The following is a 26,278-nucleotide window of genomic DNA, read 5'->3' as shown; positions in this document are numbered from 1 at the left end:
TTACAATTGTCTTCATAACCTTTGGTGTGACTCACGTTTCCAAGACATGGTTCTCACCTCACCCACTGAAGCACTAACTGCCCCTCTCTACACCTGTGCACAGCATACTATCTCCCCAGAGGGTTCCTATTCTTTGAGCTACTTTTATCCTCATTAAAAAACGATGATTTATTCTATTTTAAATATGGTAGGATTAATTCTCCTGAGATTTCTCATTGTTTTGCATATTTTTAGTCATTGTTGTTCCTGACATCATACCTTGTTATACGTGGTGACCACAATTCCATGTGTTAATCGATTAGCTTTAAAAGGCTTTCTTACAGAAACTCATAGACACAGACAATAGTTTAGTGGTTGCCAGAGGGTAAGGGGGGTGGGGGGTGGGAGATGAGGGTAAGGGGGATCGAATATATGGTGATGGAAGGAGAACTGTCTCTGGGTGATGAACACACAATGGGATTTATAGATGATGTAATACAGAATTGTACACCTGAAATCTATGTAATTTTACTAACAATTGTCACCCCAATAAATTTAATAATAAAAAAAAGGCTTTCTTTATATTTTTCTCATAATATTTTTTTTAAACTTGACCTTAGTAAACTCTTTGTTGTGCAGCAAAACAAAGGGATTAGGATATTCTGATCAGTTAATGGGAAATTTAAAATTATTGTATGTACCATGAATAATTTAAAATTTTCCAAAAGGGTTAGAATATAATAAAGGTAATATAACAAACACAGCTTTACTGAAGACAATTGCTGTAAATACTCAGAAAATAGTTTAGTATCTGCAGTCATAATTATGAATGTACAGTAACAGTCTTAGGAAGAGTTATGGGATAGGCAATTAGGTATATGCCAACAAAGCCCCCGCCCCTCCCATCAAAACAAAACATGTATATATATAGATATATATCTCCTATTGGTACCTACTATTTCATAATTAGCAATTTTTCGTTTGCATTCAACATTCCCCTTTCCCTGTGTACTTTTTAAAAATAAAACTGTTTCTGGGAGAACTAACAGGGAGAGCACATGAGGTCCCTTAAATATTCATGTGCAGGTCCCTAAATCCCATCACTTTGGTGACAGGCACAGGGACATTGGGTAGATGGGGAAAGGGTGACACAGAGAAAGGAAGGCTGAACTAACATCGGAGGGAAGTGAGCTTTTCCGCTTTGCTATTTAATAATTTAGCTTCGTGAAAGCTTCAGTGCCCAAGGTGTGACAAAGTGTGACGTGCCAGTAAAGCGACCTTCTACTTAATAGAATTCCAAGATGGGCCTTGTTTAGTGTTTGGTGCTTCTGCAGAAAAAAGCACTACTTGATTTTGTGCTGGGGAGATTGAGATATTTCTTCTGAGTATATAATAATGATGTGAGACTTCATCATATTCAGGACAGAATCTAAAATTCAAATAGGTAATCTGGAGTGGATTTTTATGTCCCCTTTACCAAACTACTCACTGCTCATACAAAGCTAAGTGGTCTTTAAAAGAGCTTATGTATTTTTTTCCCCATTTACTGGGAGCTGGTGCATTAGAAACTGTCAAGAAATTGATGAGCCTTCAGGTCTACTAATTCATTCCTTGGAAGTTAGATGAATGTGCCCTCGTTCTATGCGCCGCAATTTGGAGTTTCTGCTGCAGTCTTGCCATTTAAAAAATACTGTTCATTGCCTTTTTAGCCTCTAGGAAAGCTGTCTAAGTAACTGGATTTATATCTCTTAACTCAGGGCTTGTTGTTCAGTATTCAAATGACAATGGAATTCTCTGGCATTTACTTCGAGAGTTGGACTTCATGTCATTTCTGGAACCACAGATCATTTCCATTGACTTGCCACGGGAGGCAAAGACACTGGCAACGGCTTTCCGATGGTGGCAACCCCAACATGGCAAGTTACTGCTCCCCCAACTGTCCTGCTTAGGGACAGTTTAGGTCAGATAGTTAAAGCCACATTTTATTGTATGTATCTTAATTTGCTGTCAATTTCTAGACAATTTAATTTAAAATCATGGTCATAAAGGTATTCTACCAAATGAACCTTTCTCTAACGACCTGTATTCATCTGATTTCAGGGAAGCATTCTGCCCAGTGGGCCTTAGATGATGTCCTTATAGGAATGAATGACAGCTCTCAAACTGGGTTTCAAGACAAATTTGATGGCTCTCTAGATTTGCAAGCCAACTGGTATCGAATCCAAGGAGGTCAAGTGGACACCGACTGTCTCTTGATGGATACAGCTCTGACATTCACTGAAAACATAGGTATATGTTTTCACCAGATAAAGGGAGAATATTTAATTAGCTAGAGCACTAAATTAACCACAACCCAAGAAGAGATTCTGAAAAGCATAACTGTATGCATAAGTGAAAAATAAAAGTTGTGTTGTCCTCTGATATAACTTGGTGTGCACAGACAGGTTTCGTTGGAATTGTCTTATACAGAGTAGGTATAACATGACTGAGAGTTCTTAAAAGAAGAGCAAAAATATCTATTTGAGGTCATTCCCATGTTTCATAATTTTCAGAATTATAGACTTAAGACTCTATATTAACCCTTCTCAAGGTAAAGTTTTTTAAGTTAGCAGCCTTCCATATTTCCAAGTCTATGCTAACCAAATAAAAATGCCTACCATGAGACGAAAAGTCAAAGCACACGTAAGGTACTAAAGATGAGACAAGATTTTTGTTTGCTAGTGAAAGTGTCCATGATGAACACAACTGCCCGATAAGGAAAGAGAGCACAATTACATGCTACCATTAAACCTTTCTCTTTTTGTAGGAAAACCTCGTTATGCTGAGACCTGGGACTTTCACGTGACAGCATCGACCTTCCTGCAGTTCGAAATGAGCATGGGCTGTAGCAAGCCCTTTGGTAACTTCCACAGCGTGCAGCTCCAGTATTCTCTGAACAATGGCAGGGACTGGCATCTCCTCACTGAAGAGTGTGTCCCTCCAACCATTGGCTGTCTGCACTACACAGAAAGTTCCATTTACACCTCGGAAAGATTCCAGAACTGGAAGCGGGTCACTGTCTACCTCCCACTCTCCACAATGTGAGAATTGTCACTTGGCTACATGTCAGAACTTTAGGTTTCTGTCACCTAATTTGAAAATAATTGTGATTCCACTTGGCAATTCTATTACTTTCTCATGATAATTATGCACAGAATGTGCCAGGGGAAAAAAGCGCAACGTGCTTTGGGTTGCAGTTTTTAAATGTGGTTAGGATCTCTGAACTTTTTACAAGGCTGAACTTTTCTGTGCTTTAGCAACATAAAGTCTGCCCACCAGATATCAGTATCTTCCAATAACCAGACTATTATTTATTTGCATTAGGCAGTATGTGAATTCATCACACATAGAAGAGTAGCCTCAGTTGTTGTTTTGTTTTGTTTTGTTTTGTTTTACTCTCAGAACCACGGTAAGAATAAAAGATTGGTTCCTTTGGAATGCTCATATTGTTTTACATTTTCCTCCCCTTGCCAGCATTTCAGATCATATTCAAGAGTTGTATTAGGGCTTACAGCAGGCTCCCACTTTTGTGGTTTAGGCACTTGGATATTGTAGGATGTTTCTAGAAACGAAGGTATACTGTGGGGGCTGGTAAGAGATTGTGCCCTCCAGGACTGCTCCCCCAGATCCCCACCTCACCCCTCCACTGCTCTGTTCTGCATTGCAGGCAGGTCAGCCTCTGCAGGCTGCTTTGCCAGCCTGCTGTATCGGCTGGCTTCCTGATTTAGACACCGAGGAGAGATCGGAGGGTGGAAATAGAGATAAAGCAGGGTGTTCCTCCCCCTCCCCTCTGCCTCATGTGTATCTTGGGCAACTTCAGTAGCTCTAGCTCCTCCCAGATGGCCCTTCATGTGACCCTGGCCTGTGAGCATCAGCGGCAGTATGTCCCCGCTGTGTCTGTCCAGCTTTGGACTTGCCGTGGCTTCCTGACTTTGCCACACTCTGGTTTCCTCTCTGTTGACGTCTCAGCTCTGCCACTAACTATGCATCTAGTTCCTTGTGTTTCTCTGCGTCAAATACTTCCAGTGGTTTCCGTTTTCCTGGTTCACATCTAAATCAGAGATGCACAACCAAGTGGCAGAAGAAAATGCAGGAAACCAAAGTATCTTAGTATGTAACCTAAAATCGTTTCCTGTGCATCCCCAGAACTGTGAAGAATGCTTCCTTGTAGCTCATTTATTCGATTTGTTTTTATTCAACAAACATTTATTGAATATCTATCGTGTTTTAGAACTCTTTATATGAAACAAATAAGCTGACACCAGGATCCCAATATATTATTTAGGATGACAGACATCTAAGCAATTATTTCTGATATAAAATGATAACAGAGGTAATAATCAGGGCTACTATTGAAACAGGGGGATACTACCTAACTCAGTCTGGGGGGCACAGAGGGAGCTTCCAGAAGGAGCTAATGTCTGAGCTGAGTCCTATAAGTGAATAGAACTTGCCCAAGCGAAGAGGGCATTCGTGCTGTTGAGGCCAAAACAAAATCCCAGAGACCAGAAAAAGCATGAGTTCATGGGGAAATTCCAGGATTTGGTGCTGTCAGAATATAATTGTGAAGCAAGAAATAGGGGAAGATAAGGCAAGGGAAGCATGATGGTGAAGGGATTGTGTATGTCATCGTAAGCAGTTCGGCCTTACCCTTGTGTGTGTGTGTGGGGCAGGGGCAGGGGGAACCATTTGAAGGGTATTAAGCAGAGTGGTGACGTGATTAGATTTCCATGTTAGGTCCACCATGCTGGCAGCTGTGTTTCATTGAAGGAGAACTTATGTCGGGGAAATAATAGCACTTGAAGTGTTAGCATTGAAATCCTACTTCGAGTAGAAGGTGGCCCACATTCCAAATACATGACTGAGGCACTTTTGCTACATAATCTCTTCCTAAATGAGGGACAGCTGCTGCTGTTTGGTAAGGCTGCTTGTATGGATGACGTGCTCTCCTGACATATATTCCCAATAACTGATTGCAGACATGAGATACGGGAGTGCCTCATGTTATTCAGTCCTCACCTTTAGGGACCAGAATTGACGCACAAGTTCAATGGGGCTTCCATTTACTATCTCGGCAACCCTGTATGACAGCAGAACAGGAACCTCAGGGCAAGCACTTCGTGAGAGTCCAGCCTCCCCTCTGTTTACCATCCCCAGTCTCTTTCCAGTACTGAAGAGCAATGAAAGCCTGACAGCCAAGACTAAAATTCTGCGTGTAGTCCAGACAATAGTTCAAAATAATTTTCCTATCTCACTGGTGTTCAGAGATTCTTGTAAGAAAGAAATGGTGAAATATTGAAAAAGCATGTTTTTTACTCTCCGGTGTGTGGGGTAAGAGGAAACAGCATCCAATACTTGGTACAATAATCAAGCGTCTTAAAGAAGAGGTAACTGGAACCTGGAGGAGGGCACTTTAAAGCAAAAAGAGAATGAAAAGAAATGTTCTCGAGCTTTCAAGGTTGCTTGTCAAACCAAGTGTGTTTTCTTTGGTTAGATCTCCCAGGACGCGGTTCAGGTGGATTCAGGCCAACTACACTGTGGGAGGTGACTCCTGGGCTATTGATAATGTTGTGCTGGCCTCAGGGTGCCCTTGGATGTGCTCAGGACGAGGGATTTGTGATGCTGGACGCTGTGTGTAAGTTAATAAACTGGCAGTTTCTTTTTGGGGGAATGCAAACATAAAACTGGCTTCTCAAACTCAGAACAAATCATACCTTTTCTGCACTCGTTTTTTCTTTAGATGTGACCGGGGTTTTGGTGGAGCCTACTGTGTTCCTGTCATCCCTCTGCCCTCGATTCTTAAAGATGATTTCAACGGGAACTTACATCCCGACCTTTGGCCTGAAGTGTATGGCGCAGAGAGGGGGAATCTGAATGGTGAAACCATCAAATCTGGAACATCTCTCATTTTCAAAGGGGTCAGATAAGATTCTACTTCTCTATACGACTAGTGAAATTCCTTTCTTCACTCACTGCTCCACACGGATGCATTTCTGAATCTGTTCAGACGATGTATTATTTTATACATAGCAGTTATTGTCTTCTAGTCCAAACCATGTTTCTTCTCCTATTCAGCGCACTTTTAGGATCACTTCACCATAACATTTTTCCTCCGCGTTGGTCATCAGACTTCTTTACTTTCTGCTTGAATTATAGATTTAAAATTGTACATCTGCAATTTCTAGAATCTTGACTCCTAGAATACAGCATTTTATGTGTCATTAAATATTTAACTTGCAATATTTTTTAAATGGTTTTATAAAAGGTCTCTGCTTTTTCCTTTCTTTTTTTTTCTTTTCCTCCTGCCAATAGAATCATTTGGTAACTTTAAGAAAACCAAACGTTTAAGACAAGTTAGATAGCATTCTCAAACATTGTTAGTATATTTTTTATTTCAACCTAGATGTCTGGTTAGAAGAGATACCAAGGAATTGTGTGAAACTCTGAGCTAAGCTGGCACACCTTCATATGTGAATACATGCTATGTCCTGTCTCTCTCAGCATGGACCAATCAGCTCATCTAAGTGTGCAAATGAAATCTTTAACAAAATTCTGCATGCGTTTCTGTACAACTTTAGTGATTAACACCTAACTTAGAAAATTAGACACCCTGGAACTTTTCCAATGATAGTTGATAGTGCCGCCTATAATCCTTGTTTGAATTTAGAATTCTTCTCAAATTTTGGATGATGAAGAAAAACCACTTAGGGGTCTGAGAGATTTACAAGTCCCTAAACGTTATGAGGAACTGAAGAAATTGAGGTAGAACATTTCAGAGTGGAAACTACTGTGTGTGTGTGTGTGTGTGTGTGTGTGTGTGTGTGTGTGTGTGTATTTTGTCTTAGGCTTTAGCTGTCATTACCACTAGCCCACTTCATATCCATTTGAAGCAATTGACAAGATCAAAAAGGAGAAGCCCTGTGACTTTTCATGATTCAGATATCTGACCTGGTAAATTTTTAAGCAGTAGAATTAATCTGGTCCCTAGATCTTATAAAGGAAGTAGACACACAGTCTTTTCTATTTTCCCTTTAGCCATCCAAATGCAAGAGCAGCCAAGCATTATAACATTACCCATATTATCTATCAGCTCTGCAAGATGTAGAGAGGGCTCAGCATATGCCATCCAGTAGGTTGTAGTTTGACCTCGGAAGGCATTCTTTCATGAAAAAGAAAATGATAATCTCCTTGTAATGTTTATAGATTTAGGAGTGCTATCAGCTGTTAAAATAGCTCGCTGGATGCAGAAGAATTCCTCACATTTAGCACAATGAATTACTGAACTTAGAAAAAGAACGAGAAAAGAAACATGTCTCTATGAACTAGACTGTGTACAGAATCAGTGCTTGACAGATTCATCATGTACCTATCAATATCAAATGCTGAACTATAAACAAATATTGCAAATATAAAAGAAAGATACTTTCATACTACAGATCATGCCCACTTTCAACACAATCGCTCCTACAAGAAAATGGGTCCTTCTATGGAACCACTTATACTTACATTCCATAACCAAGAGGGAAGAGTAATCATGTTCGTTTATCTTGATGTGAGCAAGGGATGTTTAGTAACTGGACCTGTAACTACCTGCCTCAAAGCTGAGGAAACCACCTTTTCCCATAGCCTCACCTTCCACGTGGCATCCAGCTGTAAACACATCCACGGCTTAGTACTTGTAAGTGTATGAGGAGCATATAAAGACATTGGGACGTGAAAAACAGGCATTGATTAGGTGTTATGGACTGAGCAGGGCAGTGAGTTATTAGGATAAAAGAAAAACAAAGACTGGAAATATAAGGCTGTTACATGATAACCTCCAATTCTGGAAGTTTAGATCTATGCTTTGTGAAGTTCAGCGATGGGTTTAAATGCAGTTGCTTTCTCCTACAATATCAAATTCTCAAATTCTAAATTTAACACTATCTGGATTTCTCCTCCCAAAACCAAAAGATGATTTAATAAACAAAATGCTGGTATCTTATAAAGGATGGAGGATAAGTTTCAGAACCTGACATGTGTGGGTTCAAATCCTGCCATCACCACTTATAAACTGTGTAATCTTCATCAGGTTACTGTCCCTCTGAGTGACAGTTTTCTTCTCTGCAACAGGAAGATAATAATATCTTCCCCTTTAGGAATGCCAGGTGCTTTAAATGTGTGGTGTCAATTTTAGAACACAGCATGTTGTAGACACTCAGTATATGGTTGCTATTATGAAATTAGTTCTATTTAAAATTTTTTCAGCTATTGAGGAACGTGCTCTACACCAAACATAATGAAGAAGAGGGAGAATTTGCTTTGCCTAACTAAAATTAAATTTGGTATCTGGTATTTGTTCATTGATAATTACGAAATTGGTTGGCAGCATCCACTCAGCCCTCCACCACCAAAGAGTCACTTCATTCAGAAGTCACAGCTGAGGAACCAAAAGGCCCGTTGGGACCTTGGGACACTTGCATAGTAAAATTCTATTTTATCAGCTATCACTACCGTCCTGTGTACACATGGAGAAAATAAGCTATGGAGCTCTAAATCCCAGGCAACCAGAAATAGTTAATTAGCAGGAAAAATGACTAAAGTGAATGTGATCGTCCTCCTCCTTCCTCAGCTTCTCTGCATGAGCGGTTATAGCCTAGGCACGAAGAGGCTTAGTTATGACTTACTTAACTTGACCAGCTGGAGGGGGTTGTGGCAGCCTGAAGGAGAGCCTCCTGAGGATGTCAGAGCAGAGTGTGCAAAGCTGTAGGAAGTTCCAAAGACTCCTTGGAACCCTGAAGAAGTTGCCTGTTAGTTCCCAGCTTCCAGCAGGAGCACTTGGCACCTTTTCCACCTGTTTCTCATTGCTCCTCTCACAGCACACTATGATCAAAGGAGGCTATTTTTTAAAGGCCTGTAGATATGTAATGCTACCATTTTTTCACCACTTTTTATGAAAGTCACACGGCAAAGTGTGATTTCGAGTTGAGACAATGAAATTATGTCATTTGGGCATAGGAAATGAAAGCCATTAAGAAAGGGAAAATTATCAATTTTTCCTTTTAAACCGGGCCAAATATGGCTTCTTGATGATTATATGTATGTATCTACCAGGAGTGCCAAAAAAAAATGTATACAAGTGAACACTTTGGTCAACATTGCCCAAGCAGTTGTTCACCATAATCAGAAGTGTCTGGATGCTGATGGTAACCACTTTGAGCACCTCTTGTAATCGCAGAAGTCAAACATGACTTGTATATATCTTTGGTTATAGGTATATATTGAATATTACAATTTTAACACAGTTTTCCTTTCTTAAAATATGTATACATGTTTTTGGCATCCTCTGTATTATTTACCTAATGCAAGTTAGGTGTATCAAATCAAAGGATAGTAATTTTTCAAGTGAAATAAAATTGCTTAACATACATATGTTTTTGTTTTCAGGAAGGACTACGGATGCTTATTTCAAGAGATCTAGACTGTACCAATACCATGTATGTCCAGTTTTCACTTAGATTTATAGCAAAAGGTAAGTCATTTCTGTGGGTATGAATTCATTATTTCCCTTCAAGAAATTCCCCCATGCACAATTCCTCCTCCACAAAGAAATAATGGATTTGAGGCCCATAAATTTTATTATGTGGAACAACTAACATAAATTTGAGTACCTAAATGTATAATATAAATTCATCTTAATATAAGAGTAAGATAACTGCTGATTTTATAATAATTTCATATAGCTGTAGTAATCATACTAGTTCTGTGGTAGTTAAGTTTATCACCATATCCCTGAGTCTTCCTACCACTACTTTCTAGCTGTAATAATTTTAAAATTAAAAAACTTTAACTTCTGGAAATTTTGTATTTTCTTTTGCAGATGTGAATTCAAAAAGCCAACTCTTTGTCATTCTTCCTTTTCATACTAACTAAATAATTTTCCTGACAAATAATCACATTTGGATATAATAAATTTTCAAGTGGATTTTTGTTTGTTTCCTGCAATTTAAATGTTTGACCCTTTGTAAAGTTATGATGTCTGTAGAGTCAAATATTTTAATGTAATATTGCCTAAATGAAACACAGAAAGAAAAGTGTTCATATCTGCGAAAGAAAGGCAGATATTATTGTATGAAAATCCAATATTTGGTATGTGTTTTGAGTTATATTCGTATAGAAAAATCGAACTTGTCATCACATTAAGTTGCCTCTGAAGCATTTGGACTATAAAGCCTCTATGTGAATATAAGTCAGCTTGTGCATTGATGCAAAAAGAATGGTCTAAAAACATACTCTTTCCCCATTTTTATCACAGTACATTTTATGCCTGTGTTATCTTCTTTCTAGGTACCCCAGAGAGATCTCACTCGATTCTATTACAATTCTCCATCAATGGGGGAATCATTTGGCATCTGATGGATGAATTCTACTTCCCTCAAACAACCAACATACTTTTCATTAATGTTCCTTTGCCATACACTGCCCAAACCAACGCTACAAGATTCAGACTCTGGCAACCTTATAATAATGGTAAAAATGCACATGTTCTCCTGTGATTAAAACTGACTATGACATGTTAATATGTTTCTAAGGTGTGAAGGAAGTATTTCTCAACTGAGTAGCTTAGCTATTCATCACACACATTTTACATGCTCCACTTTCGAGGGGTCTCCGTTAATATTTAACTGTATATATCATTATCACCTCTTCATACTTGTCTCATAAACTCTCTTGATGTAAATATAGCTGAATCCTGTCACAGATCTAAGGTTTTTAAAAAATAATCCAGCTTGACCACTAGGTACTCATCAATTATAACTACATTTTTGCTGAATTCATTTGGGAATATGTACTTCTTCTGAGTGTGGCATTTCGCTAATGAGATGGAATATTATAGCAAAATGCCATGACAAAGTGGGAGGGACTTTCACCAAGCAGGCAGGGCCTTAGATAGATAAAAATATTCTTATCACATACACTCATTTTAGTTGATAAGTTAAAGTGAATGAATAACTTAATAGCATTTTCAAATGGTTAAAGAAGATAACTTTACAAATTTGTGATGTTTTATTGCATTCCATATTTCTATTAACTGCTGATTATAAAAGATCAGACCCTACCAAATTATGCATTTAATGGTCTATGTAGGCATGGAGATACATTAAGCAGATTCTTTGCAGAGGTAACACAGAAATAAGTAATAAAAATGTACTGCCATCTCTAAAATTTAACCTATTTCCTTTATAACTAATAAGTCAAAACTAAATTCTTTTAACATATGTGAACAGAAAAAAATAATCTTTTATAATCACCAGATAAAAGGCCACAAAGAAATGTAATCAAGTTCATAATCCAGAGGATATTGTCTTCATGTTATGTTTGGAATACTTGCCTGATTTTTCTTTATTGTTTTCACTAACTGCTTCCAAAACAAGAAAGGGAAGAAAGCTACGTCAATTTAATATGATTGAAATCTTAATTTGTTCCACACTTTAATCACTGTAAATACACTTTTATATAGTGTGTGTTTCTTTGTATAGAGACATATGTTTAACCTGTTGCTACTGAGTTCCTCTGTCCTCTACTGTCTTCCAATGAACAAATATGTCCATCTGATTTTCACCATTGGAAAAACTTGCTTTATCCAAAAATGCCTTAGGTAAGAAAGAAGAAATCTGGATTGTTGATGACTTCATTATTGATGGAAATAATTTAAACAACCCTGTGATGCTTCTGGATACATTTGACTTTGGGCCCAGAGAAGACAATTGGTTTTTCTATCCTGGTGGTAACATTGGTCTTTATTGCCCATATTCTTCAAAGGGAGCACCGTAAGTGTTTAATTCAGAAGCTAGAAACAAAACCACTGCTCTGTACAAATCATGATGAACCTTTGCCTGAATAGATTCCTTGTTTCCTTGTATAACAGCGAGGAAGATTCAGCTATGGTGTTTGTTTCAAATGAAGTTGGTGAGCATTCCATCACCACTCGTGACCTCAACGTGAATGAGAACACCATCATACAATTTGAGGTACTTGGCTTTGTGCTATAAGAAATACTTCAAATTTTATCCTGAACAAAACCTAGGAAAGAGGAGGAACATCTCAGATAATTTCATGCATTATGACTTTCCATTTTTGTGCAAGGACAAAAGAGGTTTTACATCATAATTCAATTTTATTAGCAGAACCAATTGTGACACTAAGGTTTATTTCTGAATTTTCATTCTTGATTTATGACATAATCTCCCCAGCTACTACAAGGGGAAGTTGTTGAAATAAATTATTCTAAATATTATAAATATAAATAGGACAATACCATTCTAGTATTACTATTTTCACAATTTTTATGTGTTATTTAGGACCCACGTCAATGTAACTATAGTCTATCATGCCAGCACATTTATACAATATTTACCATGGGTGCCATGAATTTTACAGATAAAATAATACTATACTGTTTTTATAATTACAAATATATTTTATCTGTGTATTTCATTAGTATTCATGAACTCTTTATGTTTTTCAAGAAAGCAAATTAATAATGTATAAAAAAATGGTTCAGCTAAAATCAGCAGAACCAAAGATGAATTATGCCAATGTTTAGTAATATTAACTTCCAAAGCTGAAATCCATACTAACCATTGGGCAGACTTACTTAAAATAGTGTCTAATTGCATCAACACAGTTTTGAATATTTGTTTTAGACTAACTCTCTGCAATGTCTAAATTAGAGTTGTCTCTTGCATCTCAAAAGTCAAGGACCAAATGATACCTTAGTGAACAAGTTATTTTGTATCTATTTTTTTAATTTTCTGTTATGTTTTCTAATTTTATTCTCAGTTACTTATATAACTTTCTGTTATATTTTCTAACATTTATGCTTTAAACATTAATAAAAAGTAGCACCTGTGGCCCTTTTAAGAGTTCTGTTATCAAAAGAATCCAGGTAGAAACAAATGCCGATGGTTAAAAAGTTTGTCAAATCTCAATAGTTGACTCATCAGAAGGTAAGAGGAGTAAGTTCAACAATTATGAATAAATTATAAAAATATAAATATAGATATAAATATATCTGGTTGCTGTGACAGTAAGAAAATGTTAATCCAAATTAAAAGGGAAAATTTTCACAGACAGAATCACATGCATTTATTTAAGTTTTAGTTTAATTTACTTGAAAGCATTGAAAAAGGAATGGAGTGGTTATTTCCTCAATGGTTAAAAAGGTCATTCTGAAAATACTCTCCCTGTGCCAGGGAAATAGTAACGATTGTATTTTGTTTTGTTTTCATATTAAATATGTGTGGAATATTCTCCTCATACAAAATTTTGGGGATTACATGTGTTTGGAAGGTGTCACAAGAAGGAAAACAGAAGGTCTTCCTATCTAGCCGACTGGGGAAAAAAGTTAATGGGTAGAATTAGGGAAACAGTCTTTTCATTACGATTTGCTTGGCTTGGCTACGAAAGTAGGCCAAAGATAAGACTTGGAATTCTGTGCCAGCCTCTGCCTTACCCCCTTGCTAGCTTTTCTAATAAAATGAGGGAAAATAAATTTTTCATGAGGCTCTTTGAGGTTCTTTATGAAAAAGTATTATTTCAAGGTAATATTACTCAGGCAAAACAGAATTTCATAGTGTTAAATATTTCAGCAAGACAGTTCCCAAGAAAATGGACTCTCAAGAAAATAATGAAGTGGTGAATCATTTCAAGGCTTGTTGCTCTGTGGTAATTTGTATCATTTTTTTTCTTCCCTAAGATCAACGTTGGGTGCTCAACTGATAGCTCATCTGCTGACCCAGTAAGACTGGAATTTTCAAGGGACTTTGGGGCAACCTGGCACCTCCTGCTCCCGCTCTGCTACCACAGCAGCAGCCATGTCAGCTCCCTGTGCTCCACTGAGCACCATCCAAGCAGCACCTACTATGCGGGGACCACCCAGGGCTGGAGGAGAGAGATCGTGCACTTCGGGAAGCTGCACCTTTGCGGGTAAGGGCACCCCCCACCCACCCCTCACCCCGCTTTTTGCTGCATTTGTTTCTCATTTGACACTTTTCTCCCTGACATCATCATTGACTTACTACTTTATTGTGGAAATGTCTGCCTTACATTTCTTCTTCAGTTCCCCACTTGAAACAGATTGATGGGTATTTAAAACCTAGGGCACTGAACTGACATACTTCGAACTTAAGGTTTGAAGATAGATTTAAAAGAGCACACCGTGGACTGCACTCTGTCAGGAGGTTCACACCCCCGTGGGTCTTTATTAGATCAGTTAGAAAGCAACAGAAATACGGTTTTCCCCTAACGTTGTAACCCTCCGCCACTCTCTCCTCCACCTCACAATATAAATGCAGTTAGAATTTTATGACTTTCAAACATCTACCTATGTTTCTCATTGGGAGGAGACACGTATGGAGGATAGAATCCCACAGAATGTTCCAAGTGTCTCATAAAAAAAAAAATTGTTAGCACTCTTCCTCCAAGCATTTCTACTTTTTCAACCTTTCTCAGCATTCTTGTTACATATATTTATTTGACTCTTTTGTTAAAAAGCTATTTGGAGATGAAAGACTTCAATTCTAACAGAAATAAAATGAAAAGTATAGTTCAGAAAATAAAAGCAATGATATAAGTGAACAAAGAGCAAGTCAACAAAAAGAAAGTCAACAAAGCAGCCAGCCTCAAAACTTGTCTTTTCCCTCAGAATAAAGAACTTATTCTTTCACGGTATGTCAAAAAAAGAAGAAAGTACTAATAACATACTTTCAAGATGGAAATAGATTTGCATTTCCAATGTGAAACTCAGAATAATTAGAAGTCTTGGGTCTTCAAGCAAAACTACTAAAACTACTAATACCTTTCCAGAGGGGTGAAAGTGGATTTTCAAAAGTCTGCATTCTCTTTGAACATAAATATACTCCTCTTCATATCATCCGCATAATTTTTATAATTTAATTTTTAAGGACTTTAATGTTTTGTGTTGTTGAATATGTCACTTTATCAATTTTTACTATTTGCACCAGGACATTATTTTAATAGTAAATCTAACAGTTTTTATTTAAAAAAAAAAAAAAAAAAAAAAGCATTACTTAGTAAAATGTCATCAAGCTTCTTTACAAGTCACGGCCAAGGAGGCAAGGATTGTCTCTGGAGATCATGGGAACAGACAGAGCTGCGGACTCAGCCAGCACAACCAGAAAACACCTAGGAGGTGGGGGTTGAGCTTGTCCATAAATAAATTGGGCAGGGGGAAAATAGCTCATGAAAAAGTTTTCATCCAAAATCAGTTGTATTATTTAAGATTATATGTTGCAAGAAATACAAAGAGGCTTATTTTTTAAAAAGTAGAAGAACTTACTGGCAACATACTGGAGAACAACATGGACTCCATTCAAGAAGTGTGAGGACATTAGCAAAAAAAATTGTGATCCTCATTTTTGTCATGCTGATATTAATATCATTCAGTAATTACAGTTCTCATTTTCTGGAGCTCATAATTCCGCATTTCTAGGAAAGAAAATCAGCTATGAAAGCTGACTGGAAAGAGCCAGTCAGCTATGGCCAAGAAATCCAAGTGTTGCAATAGAAGCACAGTGGCCAAAAATCCAAAAATCCATGTTTATGGGCAGTGTAGGTAGGGAAAGTCCTGGGTAGCGAATCACTTAGGCACCTATGACCAATCCCATGACCATGGGATATTGCTGAGAAGATGCGGGTTTTTTCCTTAATCGACCTCTGATTTCCTCCAAATGCCCAGCTAAACATTAGATTAAATAGAAAACAACCCTAAAGATAGGTTGTATGCCATGGTTTTAGATTGACTTGACAACTGAGACTTGCTTCAGCAACTTCCAACATGGAAATTCTACCATTTAAAGGAGTATGAAGTAAGGTCACAAAGATCTGCCAATCAGAGGTCCTGAGTAAAATGACCAACTCCAGCATCACGGAGCCGGCTTCACTCAGCACTTGGTTATGTCCACCAGACTATGCGTGCACGTAAGGCATGGAGATGTAATTTGGAATTTTGAACAAGAGAAATGCAGATGTCTATATTTTCACCTACTGATATCAGGTGTCAGTTTAAAATATACCTCCTCCAATTATAAAGGCACAGAACTTAACAGTCATGTTATTTGTATTCCATGACATTTTTTTCAATTAGTTTTTTTCAGCTGCAGTTGACATTCAATATTATTTTACATTAGTTTCAGATGTACAACACAATTATATAAATGTTAGACATTTATATAATTTATGTGGTGATCCCAGGACTAATCTAGTACCCACCTGGCACTATACATAGTTGTTGCAACATTACTGACTATATTCTCATGCTTTACTTTACATCCCCGTGACTGTTTTGTAACCACCAATTTATATTTCTTAATCCCTTCACCTTTTCACCCAGCTCTCCAACTTCCTTCCCCCTGCAACTGTCAGTTTTTTCTCTGTATCTATGAGTCTTTTTTCTATTTTGTTTGTTCATTTATTTTGTTCTTTAGATTCCACATATAAGTGAGATCATATGGTATTTGTCTTTCTCTCTCTGACTTATTTCACTTAGCATAATACCCTCAAGGTCTATCCATGTTGTTGAAAATGGTAAGGTTTCATTCCTTTTTATGGCCAAGAGCCCAGCAATAAACGTACACCTATGTGGTCAATTAATCTGTGACAAAGGAAGCAAGAATATAGAGTGGTGTAAAGACAGTTTATTCAATAAATGGTATTGGGAAAACTGGACAGAGACATGCAGAATACAATATTCTATTGTGTATATGTACCACAATTTATTTACCCAATCAGCTATTAATGAGCACTTAGGTTGCTTCCATACCTTGGCTATTGTAAATAGTGCTGCAGTGAACATAGAAATGCATATATCTTTTCAAATTAGTGTTTCAGATTTCTTCAGATAAATACCCAGAAGTGGAATTGCTGGATCATAAGGTAGTTCTATTTTTAAATTTTTGAGAAACCTCCAAAAAATTTTCCATAGTGGCTGCACCAATTTGCAATCCCACCAAGAGTGCATGAGGGTTTCCTTTTCTTCACATCCTCGCCAATAGGTGTTATTTGCTGATTTATTGATGATGGCCATCCTGACAGGAGTGAGGTAGTATTTCTCTGTGGTTTTAATTTGCATTTCTCTGATGATTAGTGACATTGAGCATCTTTTCACCATGTTTATGTCGTCTTTGGAGAAATGTCTATTCAGAGCCTCTGCCGAGTTGTTAAGTGGATTGTTCTCGTCATCGTCATCGTTGTCATCGTTGTTGTTTGTGTGTTGACTTGTATGAGTTTATTTTTTAAATTTCGGATATTAACGCCTTATTAAATGTATCATTGATGAATATCTTCTCCCATTCACTAGGATGTCTTTTTGTATTGTTAATGGTTTCCTTTGCTGTGTAAAACCTTTTTAGTTTGATGTGGTCCCACTTGTGTATTTTTTTATTTTGTTTCCCTTGCCTGGTATATCAGAAAAAGTATCACTAAGAGCGGTGTCAGAGAGCTTACTGCCTGTGTTTTCCTCTAGGAGTTTTATGGCTCCCGCTCTTAGTTAAGCCTTTAACCCATTTTGAGTTTATTCTTATATGTGGTAAAGAAGTTGTCCAGTTTCATTTTTTGTGTGTGTATCTGTCCAGTTTTTCCAGCACCATTTATCAAATGGACTGTCTTTCCACCCCTATATGTTCTTGCCTCCTTTGTCATAGATTAATTGATGATATAGGTGTAGGTTTATTCCTGGGCTTTCTAGTCTGTTCCATGCATCTAGTGTCTGTTTTTATGCCAATACCATGCTGTTCTGATTGCTTTAGCCTTGTAGTATAGTTCATATTAGGCAGCATGATACCTCCAATTTTGTTCTTCTTTCTCATGATTGCTGTGGCTATTCAGAGTTTTTGTGCTTCCCTATAAATTTTAAGATTATTTGTTCTAGTCCTGTGAAAAATGCCATTGGTATTTTGATAGGGTTTGCATTGAATCTATACATTACTTTGTATAGATAGTGTGGACATTTTAACTATACTAATTCTTCCTATCAATGAGCACAGAGTGTGCTTCCATCTATTTTTATCTTCTTCAAATTCTTTCTTCAGTGTCTTATAGTTTTCTGAGTACAGGTCTTTAACCACTTGGTTAAATTTATTCGTAGGTACCATATTTTACCATGTATAATGCACACCTATGTTTTAGGCCCAAACTTTCAGGGGAAAAAATCTTTCATTTTAATTTTTTAATTCAAATTTTTATTTGTTTATGTTTAGGTACTTGTTTTTGTAATATAAAGGAAGTTTTACATTCATTTTTTAAGATATTATTGTACAAGAAATTTTATGTAACAAATAATTACAAAACACAAAAACAGATACAAGGTACAAGAAATTTTATGTAAGATACAAGGTACAAGAAATTTTATGTGCTGGTAACAAATTTACAATATTTACTCATCATAGAAGGCCAAGAATTCTTTGTTGTTGCAAGTTCATTGTAAGTTCAACAAAACCAATTATCATATTCCAAGGATTATTTTGCATACGGATATTATTATTGATTTCTACAGTTACACTTTTAACTCATAAGCATAAATAAAAAAATAAAAACATTTATATAAGTATGGAATGAGTACTACCCATGTGTAATATGCATCCTTATTTTTCACTCACAAATTTGGGCAAAAAGGTGCACACTGTACGTGGCAAAATACGGTATATTTTTGATGCAATTGTAAATGGGATTGTTTTCTAAATTTCTCTTTCTGAGTTCATTATTGATGTATAAAAATGCAACAGATTTCTGAATATTAATGTTGTATCCTGCTACTTTACTGAATTCATTTATCAGTTCTAATAGTTTTTTGATGGAATCTTTGGGGTTCTCTGTGTAGTGTCAAGTCACCTGTAAATAATGACAGTTTACTTCTTCCTTTCCAATTTGGATGCCTTTTATTTCTCTTTGTTGTCTGATTGCTGTGGCTCGGATTTCCAATACTATATGTTGAATAAAACTGGTGAAAGTGGGCATCCTTGTCTTTTTCCTGATATTACAAAGAATGCTTTTAGCTTTTCCCCGTTGAAGATGGATGATGTTAGCTGTGGGTTTGTCATATGTGACCTTTATTATGTTGAGGTACTCATATGTTCCCTCTATTCCACTTTGCTGAGAGTTTTTATCATAAATGGATATTGGATTGGACTTTGTCAAACACTTTTTCTGCCTCTATTGATATGATCAGTGATTTTTATTTTTCATTTTGTTTATGTTACTTGATTTGGGAATATGGAACCAACCTTGTCTCCCAGCAATAAATCCCACTTGATCATGGTATATGATCTTTTTAATGCACTGCTGTATTCAGTTTGCTAATATTTTGTTGAGGATATTTGCATCTGTGTTCATATTGGTCTATAATTATCTTTTTTGTAATGTGGATCTGGTTTTGGAATCGATGATGGTAGCCATCTATATAACCTTGGGAGCTTTCCCTGCTCATTAATTTTTTGAAATAGTTTGAGAAGGATAGGTGTAAATTCTTCTTTGAATGTTTTGTACAATGCATCTGGGAAGCCATTCAGTCCTGTACTACTATTTGTTGAAAGTTTTTTGATTACTGATTTGATGTTGTTGGTAGTAATCATTTGACTATCCTCTTTTTTTTTTTTTTTTTTATTCTTTTTGCTGTTCCAATTGGGTGTTTTCTGCTACCTTATCTTCCAAGTCACTGATTCGATCCTCTGCTTCATCTAGTCTGCTGGTGATTCCTTCTAGTGTATTCTTCATTTCAGTTATTGTAGTCTTCACTTCTGACTGGTTCTTTTTTATGATTTTTGTAGCCTTTTTTATGCTTGCTATCTCTTTTTGAAGTTCTCACTAATTTCCTTGAGTATCCTTATAACCACTGTTTTGAACTCTGTATTTAGTAGGTTGCTTGCCTCCATTTCATTTAGTTCTTTTTCTGGACTTTTTTCCTGTTCTTTTATTTGTTACATATTTCTTTGTTTCCCCATTTTGTCCGCCTCTCTGTTTGTTCTTATGTATTAGGTAGATCTGCTATGTCTCCCAGTCTTGGCCAGATGACCTTATATAGTAATAGGACCCACTGGCACAGTCCCCCTGGTCAACTCGCCGGGTGCTCCAGGAGTGTCCCCTGTGTGGGTTTTGTGTATCCTCCTGCTATAGTTGAGTCATGATTGCTGTTGGCATGTCAATGGGTGGAAGTGATCCTCAAGCTGACTGGCAGTGGGGTTTGTCCATGTCCGCAGCTTATGGGCTGCTGTGGAGGGGGGATGGGGGGACATACCTTACGGAGTGGGATTCACCCCAGTGGGCTCTTGTGCCTGCTGAGATCGCCCTTTGTGTGTGCCACTTGTGGGGCTAATTGGGCGGTGCTCTGCTGTGGTCTTAAGCTGACCTCCAGGTATATTGCTTCTGGGGCCTTTTGGGAATGATTCCAATACAAGCCCAGGTCACCCACTGCCTGAAACCTGCCAGGGACTACCTGGTAGGAGCTACAAAGAGATCTGTGGTTGGTTGCTGCCTGTGCTGGACCTGAAAGCACATGGAAGGGGCCACGCTGCAATCCGAGGTCAGCTGCCACCAGTATCAGGCCAGTGGTAGCTCCACAAAAAGCCCAGGACACCCCACGGCCCTCTGCCACCTGCTGGCTCCTATAAGGCCAGCTGCTGATAGAGCCTTTTGTGGTACACAATTTGGGTGAGGTGGGGTTTGAGGCAGTTACCAGGGTGAGACAAGTATTCACCATGTTAACGTTAATTCTGGAATGGTGCCAGCTCTGAACCTGGAGCTACTCAGCAAAAGTCCCAGAATACACCGAGGCCAGCCACTGCCCACCCAGGGCCCGCAGACCTACCAGAGTTGTCCAAAAAAGAGTACAATGTGGGTGGGGCTGGCTGTTTGATAAGAAAGTGCCTCAGGCATTGAACAAGTTGGGTGGTTCATGGTCCCAGGGAGCTACCAGGGTGGAGCAAGCAAGTAGAGTGAGCAGAGTTCACTAGGTCAATGTAGATTCAGATTTGGCTGTGAAGGGGAGGAGGTTGTTCAACACAAGAAAGATGGTGCCTACCTCTCGGGTGCTTGGGAAGAGAGTTCTACACAGGGAAAACAGCAACTGTCCCCCAAGTCCTCTCCCTGCATCTACACAACTTAGTCTCTCTATATATGTCTCTGATGCCTCTCAAGTCACTATCCCTCCACCAGAGCCCAGGGCAAGTGCCTGCGAGCAAGTGAGTTTGTGCATGTGCCCTTTAAAAAGACATCGGAATTTCCCACAGCCTTCTGTCTCACACAGCTATTTAGCATCCCCACTGTTTTTCACGGTCAGATGTTGTCGGGGCTCCTTTTCCTGGCACTGGTACATGGGGCTGGGTAGCCTGGTGTAAGGCTGGGATCCCTCTCTCCTCTGGAGGGGACTTCTATGATTGAGCTATCTCTCCAGATTCTCAACTGCCACACACAAGTGTAGGGCCTCCCATTCCACATCTCTGCCCCTCCTACCAGTGTCTATGTGGCTTCTTCTTTATATCCTTAGTTATAAGACTTCTGTTCAGCTAGACTTCAGATCGTTCTCCATGTCGATCATTCTGTAATTTAATTGTAATTTTAATTTGACCTGGGATGCAGGGAAGCACATCATTTATCTACTCTGCCATCTTGGATCTTCTAATTCTACATGTCATTTTTATTTCTGTGAAAAGAAAGTAAATCCGTTACAGATGCATGCCAATTCTCACAATGATATAAACCTATCTTTCAGACTGCCTTCAACCATTTCAGCAAAGAGAAGAATATGCCTTAGTAGTGTTGTCTAGTCCATGTTTCAGGAAAAGAATCAACACTCTTCTTAAAACCCACACAAGCATAAATTGCTGGCAGAAGTTAAATTTTCTCCAACTCAGTGAACTATCCCTTGGTTTGTATTCAGCATGGTACATAACAATGGCTCAAGAACTAGATGCTTAAAAAAAAAAAAAAAATCTAACTTATGTTGAAATTATCATTTTCTTTGCATTTACTGGACACTGGATACCCAAAAAAAAAGAAAGTATCTTAAATATTTTCAGGTGCATAAATGCTCATTTTTGCTTCCACATATAGTGAGTAAACATTTGAAGCATAGGTATTGAGCTTCCATCAAATTTTATTCACATCATCTATGTGTCCTTTTCGTCTAGAGTCTTTTTGTCTTTAAAATTCCTAATTACTTTTGCTTTATTCAGTTTCATAATGAGTCAACCAAAACTCCTATTTAATGAAAACACTGTTGTGTGCTTGAAATTTTAAGTTTACATTTAAAAAACAGATCCTTTTGAATAGCACTGGTGTGGGAGAACAGATGCTGACATTCACCAGGGAGGGTGGCAGTGAGAAATTTTCTAAATAAGATTTCAGCAGAAGGGAACCATAGTGAAACCAGACCCTTTATCCCATTTATCATAGTGCTTGCAGTTTCTGTGTCAAAGCAGGTGAACAATAATAAATATCCAACCAATGTGGTTCATTTGTATTCAGAACATTTGAATAAATAAGAAGTTCAAAAAAATCCATGTAGGCTCTTGTTCAAAGGAAAACTCCAGCCATATCCCTCAGCTCAGCAGTCTGAAAGTTCAAAAGGTAGGAAGTGCTTCTTGCCAAGACTAAATTCTGACAAGTATTTGAAAATAAAATTTAATTATGAACTGGCATTTTGGGAGCAGCTCAATATAGTTGGAGTCTTGATATAAACAATGAAATTAGGGTTAAAATTATATGTGAGATCTTGTCTCCATCTGCTTTACTCTCTACTAAACTTTAAAAACCTAATAAATGCTTCCAATATTGACTTCTAATTTCTGTTTTATGAATAAAAAATTATTCTGAATTTGGTTTCTATGATAACTGAAAATTGGTCAGATTTACAGGGTACAAAAATGAGTACACATGCCGTCTCTGTATCTATACCCTCTAAAATAAACCTATCTCCTTTGCATTGAGTTTTGTACATGATAAAATATACTAAACTATTTCTGGACTATTACCTAAATATGTAGATTCTATCTAAGGGGCTAATTTATCATCAACAAGATGATAAGACTATTTACTTAAAAATAAAAAGGAAAATTATCTTTGATTTAAAAAGAAATTAAGAAATAACAGACAACTATCTAAAAATAAATCTGGTTTTGTCACTCCTCTCATTAAAATAGCCTCTTGGAGCTCTCTGTTGCCAATAGGATAAAATCCAAAGGACTTTAGTTTGGTGCTTAAGGCTTTCACAACAAATGACATAAAACAAACATTTATTGAGCATCTACTGTATATGAAACACTGTACTGGGCACATAAAAGGGTACAAAGAAGAAAGAGACATGAAGATTGGCCTCTAGGAGTACACAGCCAACAGAGAAAATAGGTATGCTTTAAATATCTGAAATCTATGTAATTTTACTAGCAATTGTCACCCCAATAAATTTAATAAAATAAAATTTAAAAATATATATATATATATATATATATCTACAACAGTGGTAACTATAATAATGGAAATTCCATCAAAATTATAGAAGAGAGAGAAATTAAGGGACTATTTCTTTGCCATATAGCCCAGCAATTTCACTTCCATTTTACCCAAAAGAATTGAAAACAGGTATTTAAGCAAATACTTATATAAGAATATTATAGAAACACTATACACAATAGCCAAAAGGTGGGAACAAACAAATGTCCGTCAATTGGTGAATGGATAAATAAAGATGGTATACCCATATAATGGAATATTATACAGTCCTATAAAGGAATGAAATTCTGATACTGGCTACAATGTGGATGAACCTTGAAAACATCTTGCTCAATACTGAAATCCAAAATGGTGGATTAGATAAATACTGTGCCTGCTTCCTTCTGTGAACACATTAAAATTATGACTAAATTATAGAACAGTCAACCTGGAGAACCATCTGAAGTCTAGCTGAACAAAAGTTTTATAACTAAGGATATAAAGAAACCATGTCAAGACTGGTAGGCAGAGGAGAGATGTGAAACAGGCTGGTCCCTAACCTCCGTGAGAATAAGGAGGGAGATTTCAACCATGGAGGTTCCCCCTGAAGGAGCAAGGGACCCCAGCTCCACACTGGTCTCCCCAACCCAGAGTACTGATGCTGGGAAGAGGAGCACCCACAACATCTGGCTGTGAAAAACAGTAGATTCCAACCATCCAGATGGGACAGAAGGGTGCAGGAAACCCACATGTCTTCTTAAAGGGCCAGCACACGGATTCACTCACAGACACTCACTCTGGGCTCTGGTGGAGGGACGGTGACTTGAGGGAATTGCAGGCATACAGGGGGCAGACTAAGGTGTGTGGCCTCAGGGCAAGGGCTGGAGGACAGTCACCATTTTCCCTCTGTGGGGTCGGTCATTCTCCCATGTAGCCAGCAGGCAAGTGCCATATTTCCTGTGTTGAGCCCTCTCCCACAGGACAATTGGCCTGGTGAGCTCAACTGGTCCACCCTGCTGACTCCAAGACAGTGCCCCACCCAACTTGCCCAACATCAGAGGCACTTTCTCTGAGAACAGCCAGCCCCACCCACACTGCACTCTTTCTTGGAAAACTATTGGACTCTGCATGCCCCAGGTAGGTGTGGCCTCGGTGTGCTCTGAGACTCACTGAGTAGTTTCAGGCTCAGCACTGGCACCAAACCAGAATATATCCTTAACCTGGTGAACACAACTCTTCCCACCCTAGTGACTCCCTGAGACCCTGCCTAACCCAACTTGTGTATGGCACAAGGCTTTATCAAGTGGCTGAATCTTAAAGGAGCCAGCAGGTGGCAGCAGTCCTCGGGGTGTCCTAGCTTTTTATGGAGCTACCCCAGGCCCAGTACAGGTGGTAGCCATTCTCAGTTTACAGCGTGCCCTATCGTACATACCTCTAGGTCCAGCAAAAGCAGCAAACAGCCATGGATCATTTTGTAGCTCCTACCAGATAGTCCTTGGCTGGTCACAAACAGTGGGTGACCTTGGTCTGCACCAGATCTCCTTCCAAGAAGCCCCAGAACCAACATACTTGGAGGTTGACTTCAGACCACAACAGAGCACTGCCCAATTAGCCCCACAAATGGAACACACAAAGGGCAGTACCAGAGTCATCTGGGGTGAATCCAGCTCCATGTGGTAAGCTCCCTGCACAGTTGTCTGTAAGCTGTGGATGTGGCCAAACCGCACAGCCAATCAGCCTGACGGTCAGTCCCACCCACTGACATGCCAAAAACAATCAAGGATCAACTATAACAGGAGGGCACTCACAACCCACACAAGAGACACTCTTGGAGCACCTGGAGCAGGTGACCAGGGAGACTCTGCCAGGGCCCTACAGGGCACCTACTACATAAGGCCACCTGGCCAAGACTGGGAAATGTATCAGATCTACCTGATACATAGAAACAAACACAGAGAGGCAGCCAAAACAGGAAACAAAGAAATACATCCCAAGTAAAAGAATAGGAGAAAACTCCAGAAAAAGAACTAAATGAAGTAGAGGCAAGCAACCTACCAGATACAAAGTTCAAAACAATGGTTATAAGGAAACTCAAGGTACTTAGTGAGAACGTCAACAAAGAGATAGCAAGCATGAAAAAGGACATAGAAACCATAAAAAAGAACCAGTCAGAAATGAAGAATACAATAATTGAAATGAAGAACATACTAGAAGGAATCACCAGCAGACTAAATGAAGCAGCGGATTGAATCAGCGATTTGGAAGACAAGGTAACAGAAAACACCCAATCGGAACAACAAAAAGAAAAAAGAATTTTAAAAAATGAGGCTAGTTTAAGTGATCTCTGGGACAACATCAAGCGTAACAACATTCACATCATAGGTGAACCAGAAGGAGAAGAGAGAAAGCCAGGGATTGAGAACCTATTTGAAGAACTAATGGCTGAAAACTTCCCTAAGCTAAAGAAGGAAATAGACATACAAGCCCAGGAAGTGCAGTGAGGCCCAAACAAGATGAACCCTACACAAAGACACATTATAATTAAAATGGCAAGGGTTAAAGACAAAGAGAGAATCCTAAAAGCAGCAAAAGAAAGGCAACTAGTAACTTATAAGGAAGCTCCCATAAGATATTCACATGATTTTGCAACAGAATCTCTGCAGGCCAGAAGGGATTAGCACAAAATATTCAAAGTGATGAAAAGCAAGGACCTACAACCAAGGGTACTCTACCCAGAAAGGCTATCATTTAAAATCGAAAGAGATAAAGAGCTTACCAG

The 26,278-nt window shown here is 38.2% G+C and overlaps 1 protein-coding gene across 4 annotated transcripts in view; it reads left to right on the top strand.

Annotated features, from left to right (window-relative positions):
• Positions 1 to 26,278, top strand: part of RELN (reelin) — a 504,226-nt gene that overhangs the window by 407,225 nt on the left and 70,723 nt on the right. For all 4 annotated transcript variants that reach the window (XM_074340625.2, XM_074340624.2, XM_074340623.2 and 1 more), the window contains exons 32-41: positions 1,737 to 1,895; positions 2,080 to 2,268; positions 2,786 to 3,059; positions 5,513 to 5,653; positions 5,759 to 5,936; positions 9,445 to 9,529; positions 10,345 to 10,527; positions 11,657 to 11,828; positions 11,927 to 12,029; positions 13,757 to 13,986. In XM_074340625.2, coding sequence (XP_074196726.2) covers positions 1,737 to 1,895; positions 2,080 to 2,268; positions 2,786 to 3,059; positions 5,513 to 5,653; positions 5,759 to 5,936; positions 9,445 to 9,529; positions 10,345 to 10,527; positions 11,657 to 11,828; positions 11,927 to 12,029; positions 13,757 to 13,986 — 1,714 coding nt within the window. The remainder of the gene's footprint in view (positions 1 to 1,736; positions 1,896 to 2,079; positions 2,269 to 2,785; positions 3,060 to 5,512; positions 5,654 to 5,758; positions 5,937 to 9,444; positions 9,530 to 10,344; positions 10,528 to 11,656; positions 11,829 to 11,926; positions 12,030 to 13,756; positions 13,987 to 26,278) is intronic.

Source organism: Rhinolophus sinicus, chromosome 4, assembly GCF_057876585.1.
Source record: "Rhinolophus sinicus isolate RSI-liver-muscle chromosome 4, RSI-T2T, whole genome shotgun sequence".
Taxonomy (NCBI): domain Eukaryota; kingdom Metazoa; phylum Chordata; class Mammalia; order Chiroptera; family Rhinolophidae; genus Rhinolophus; species Rhinolophus sinicus.
This window is presented reverse-complemented; position numbering and strand designations above follow the sequence as displayed.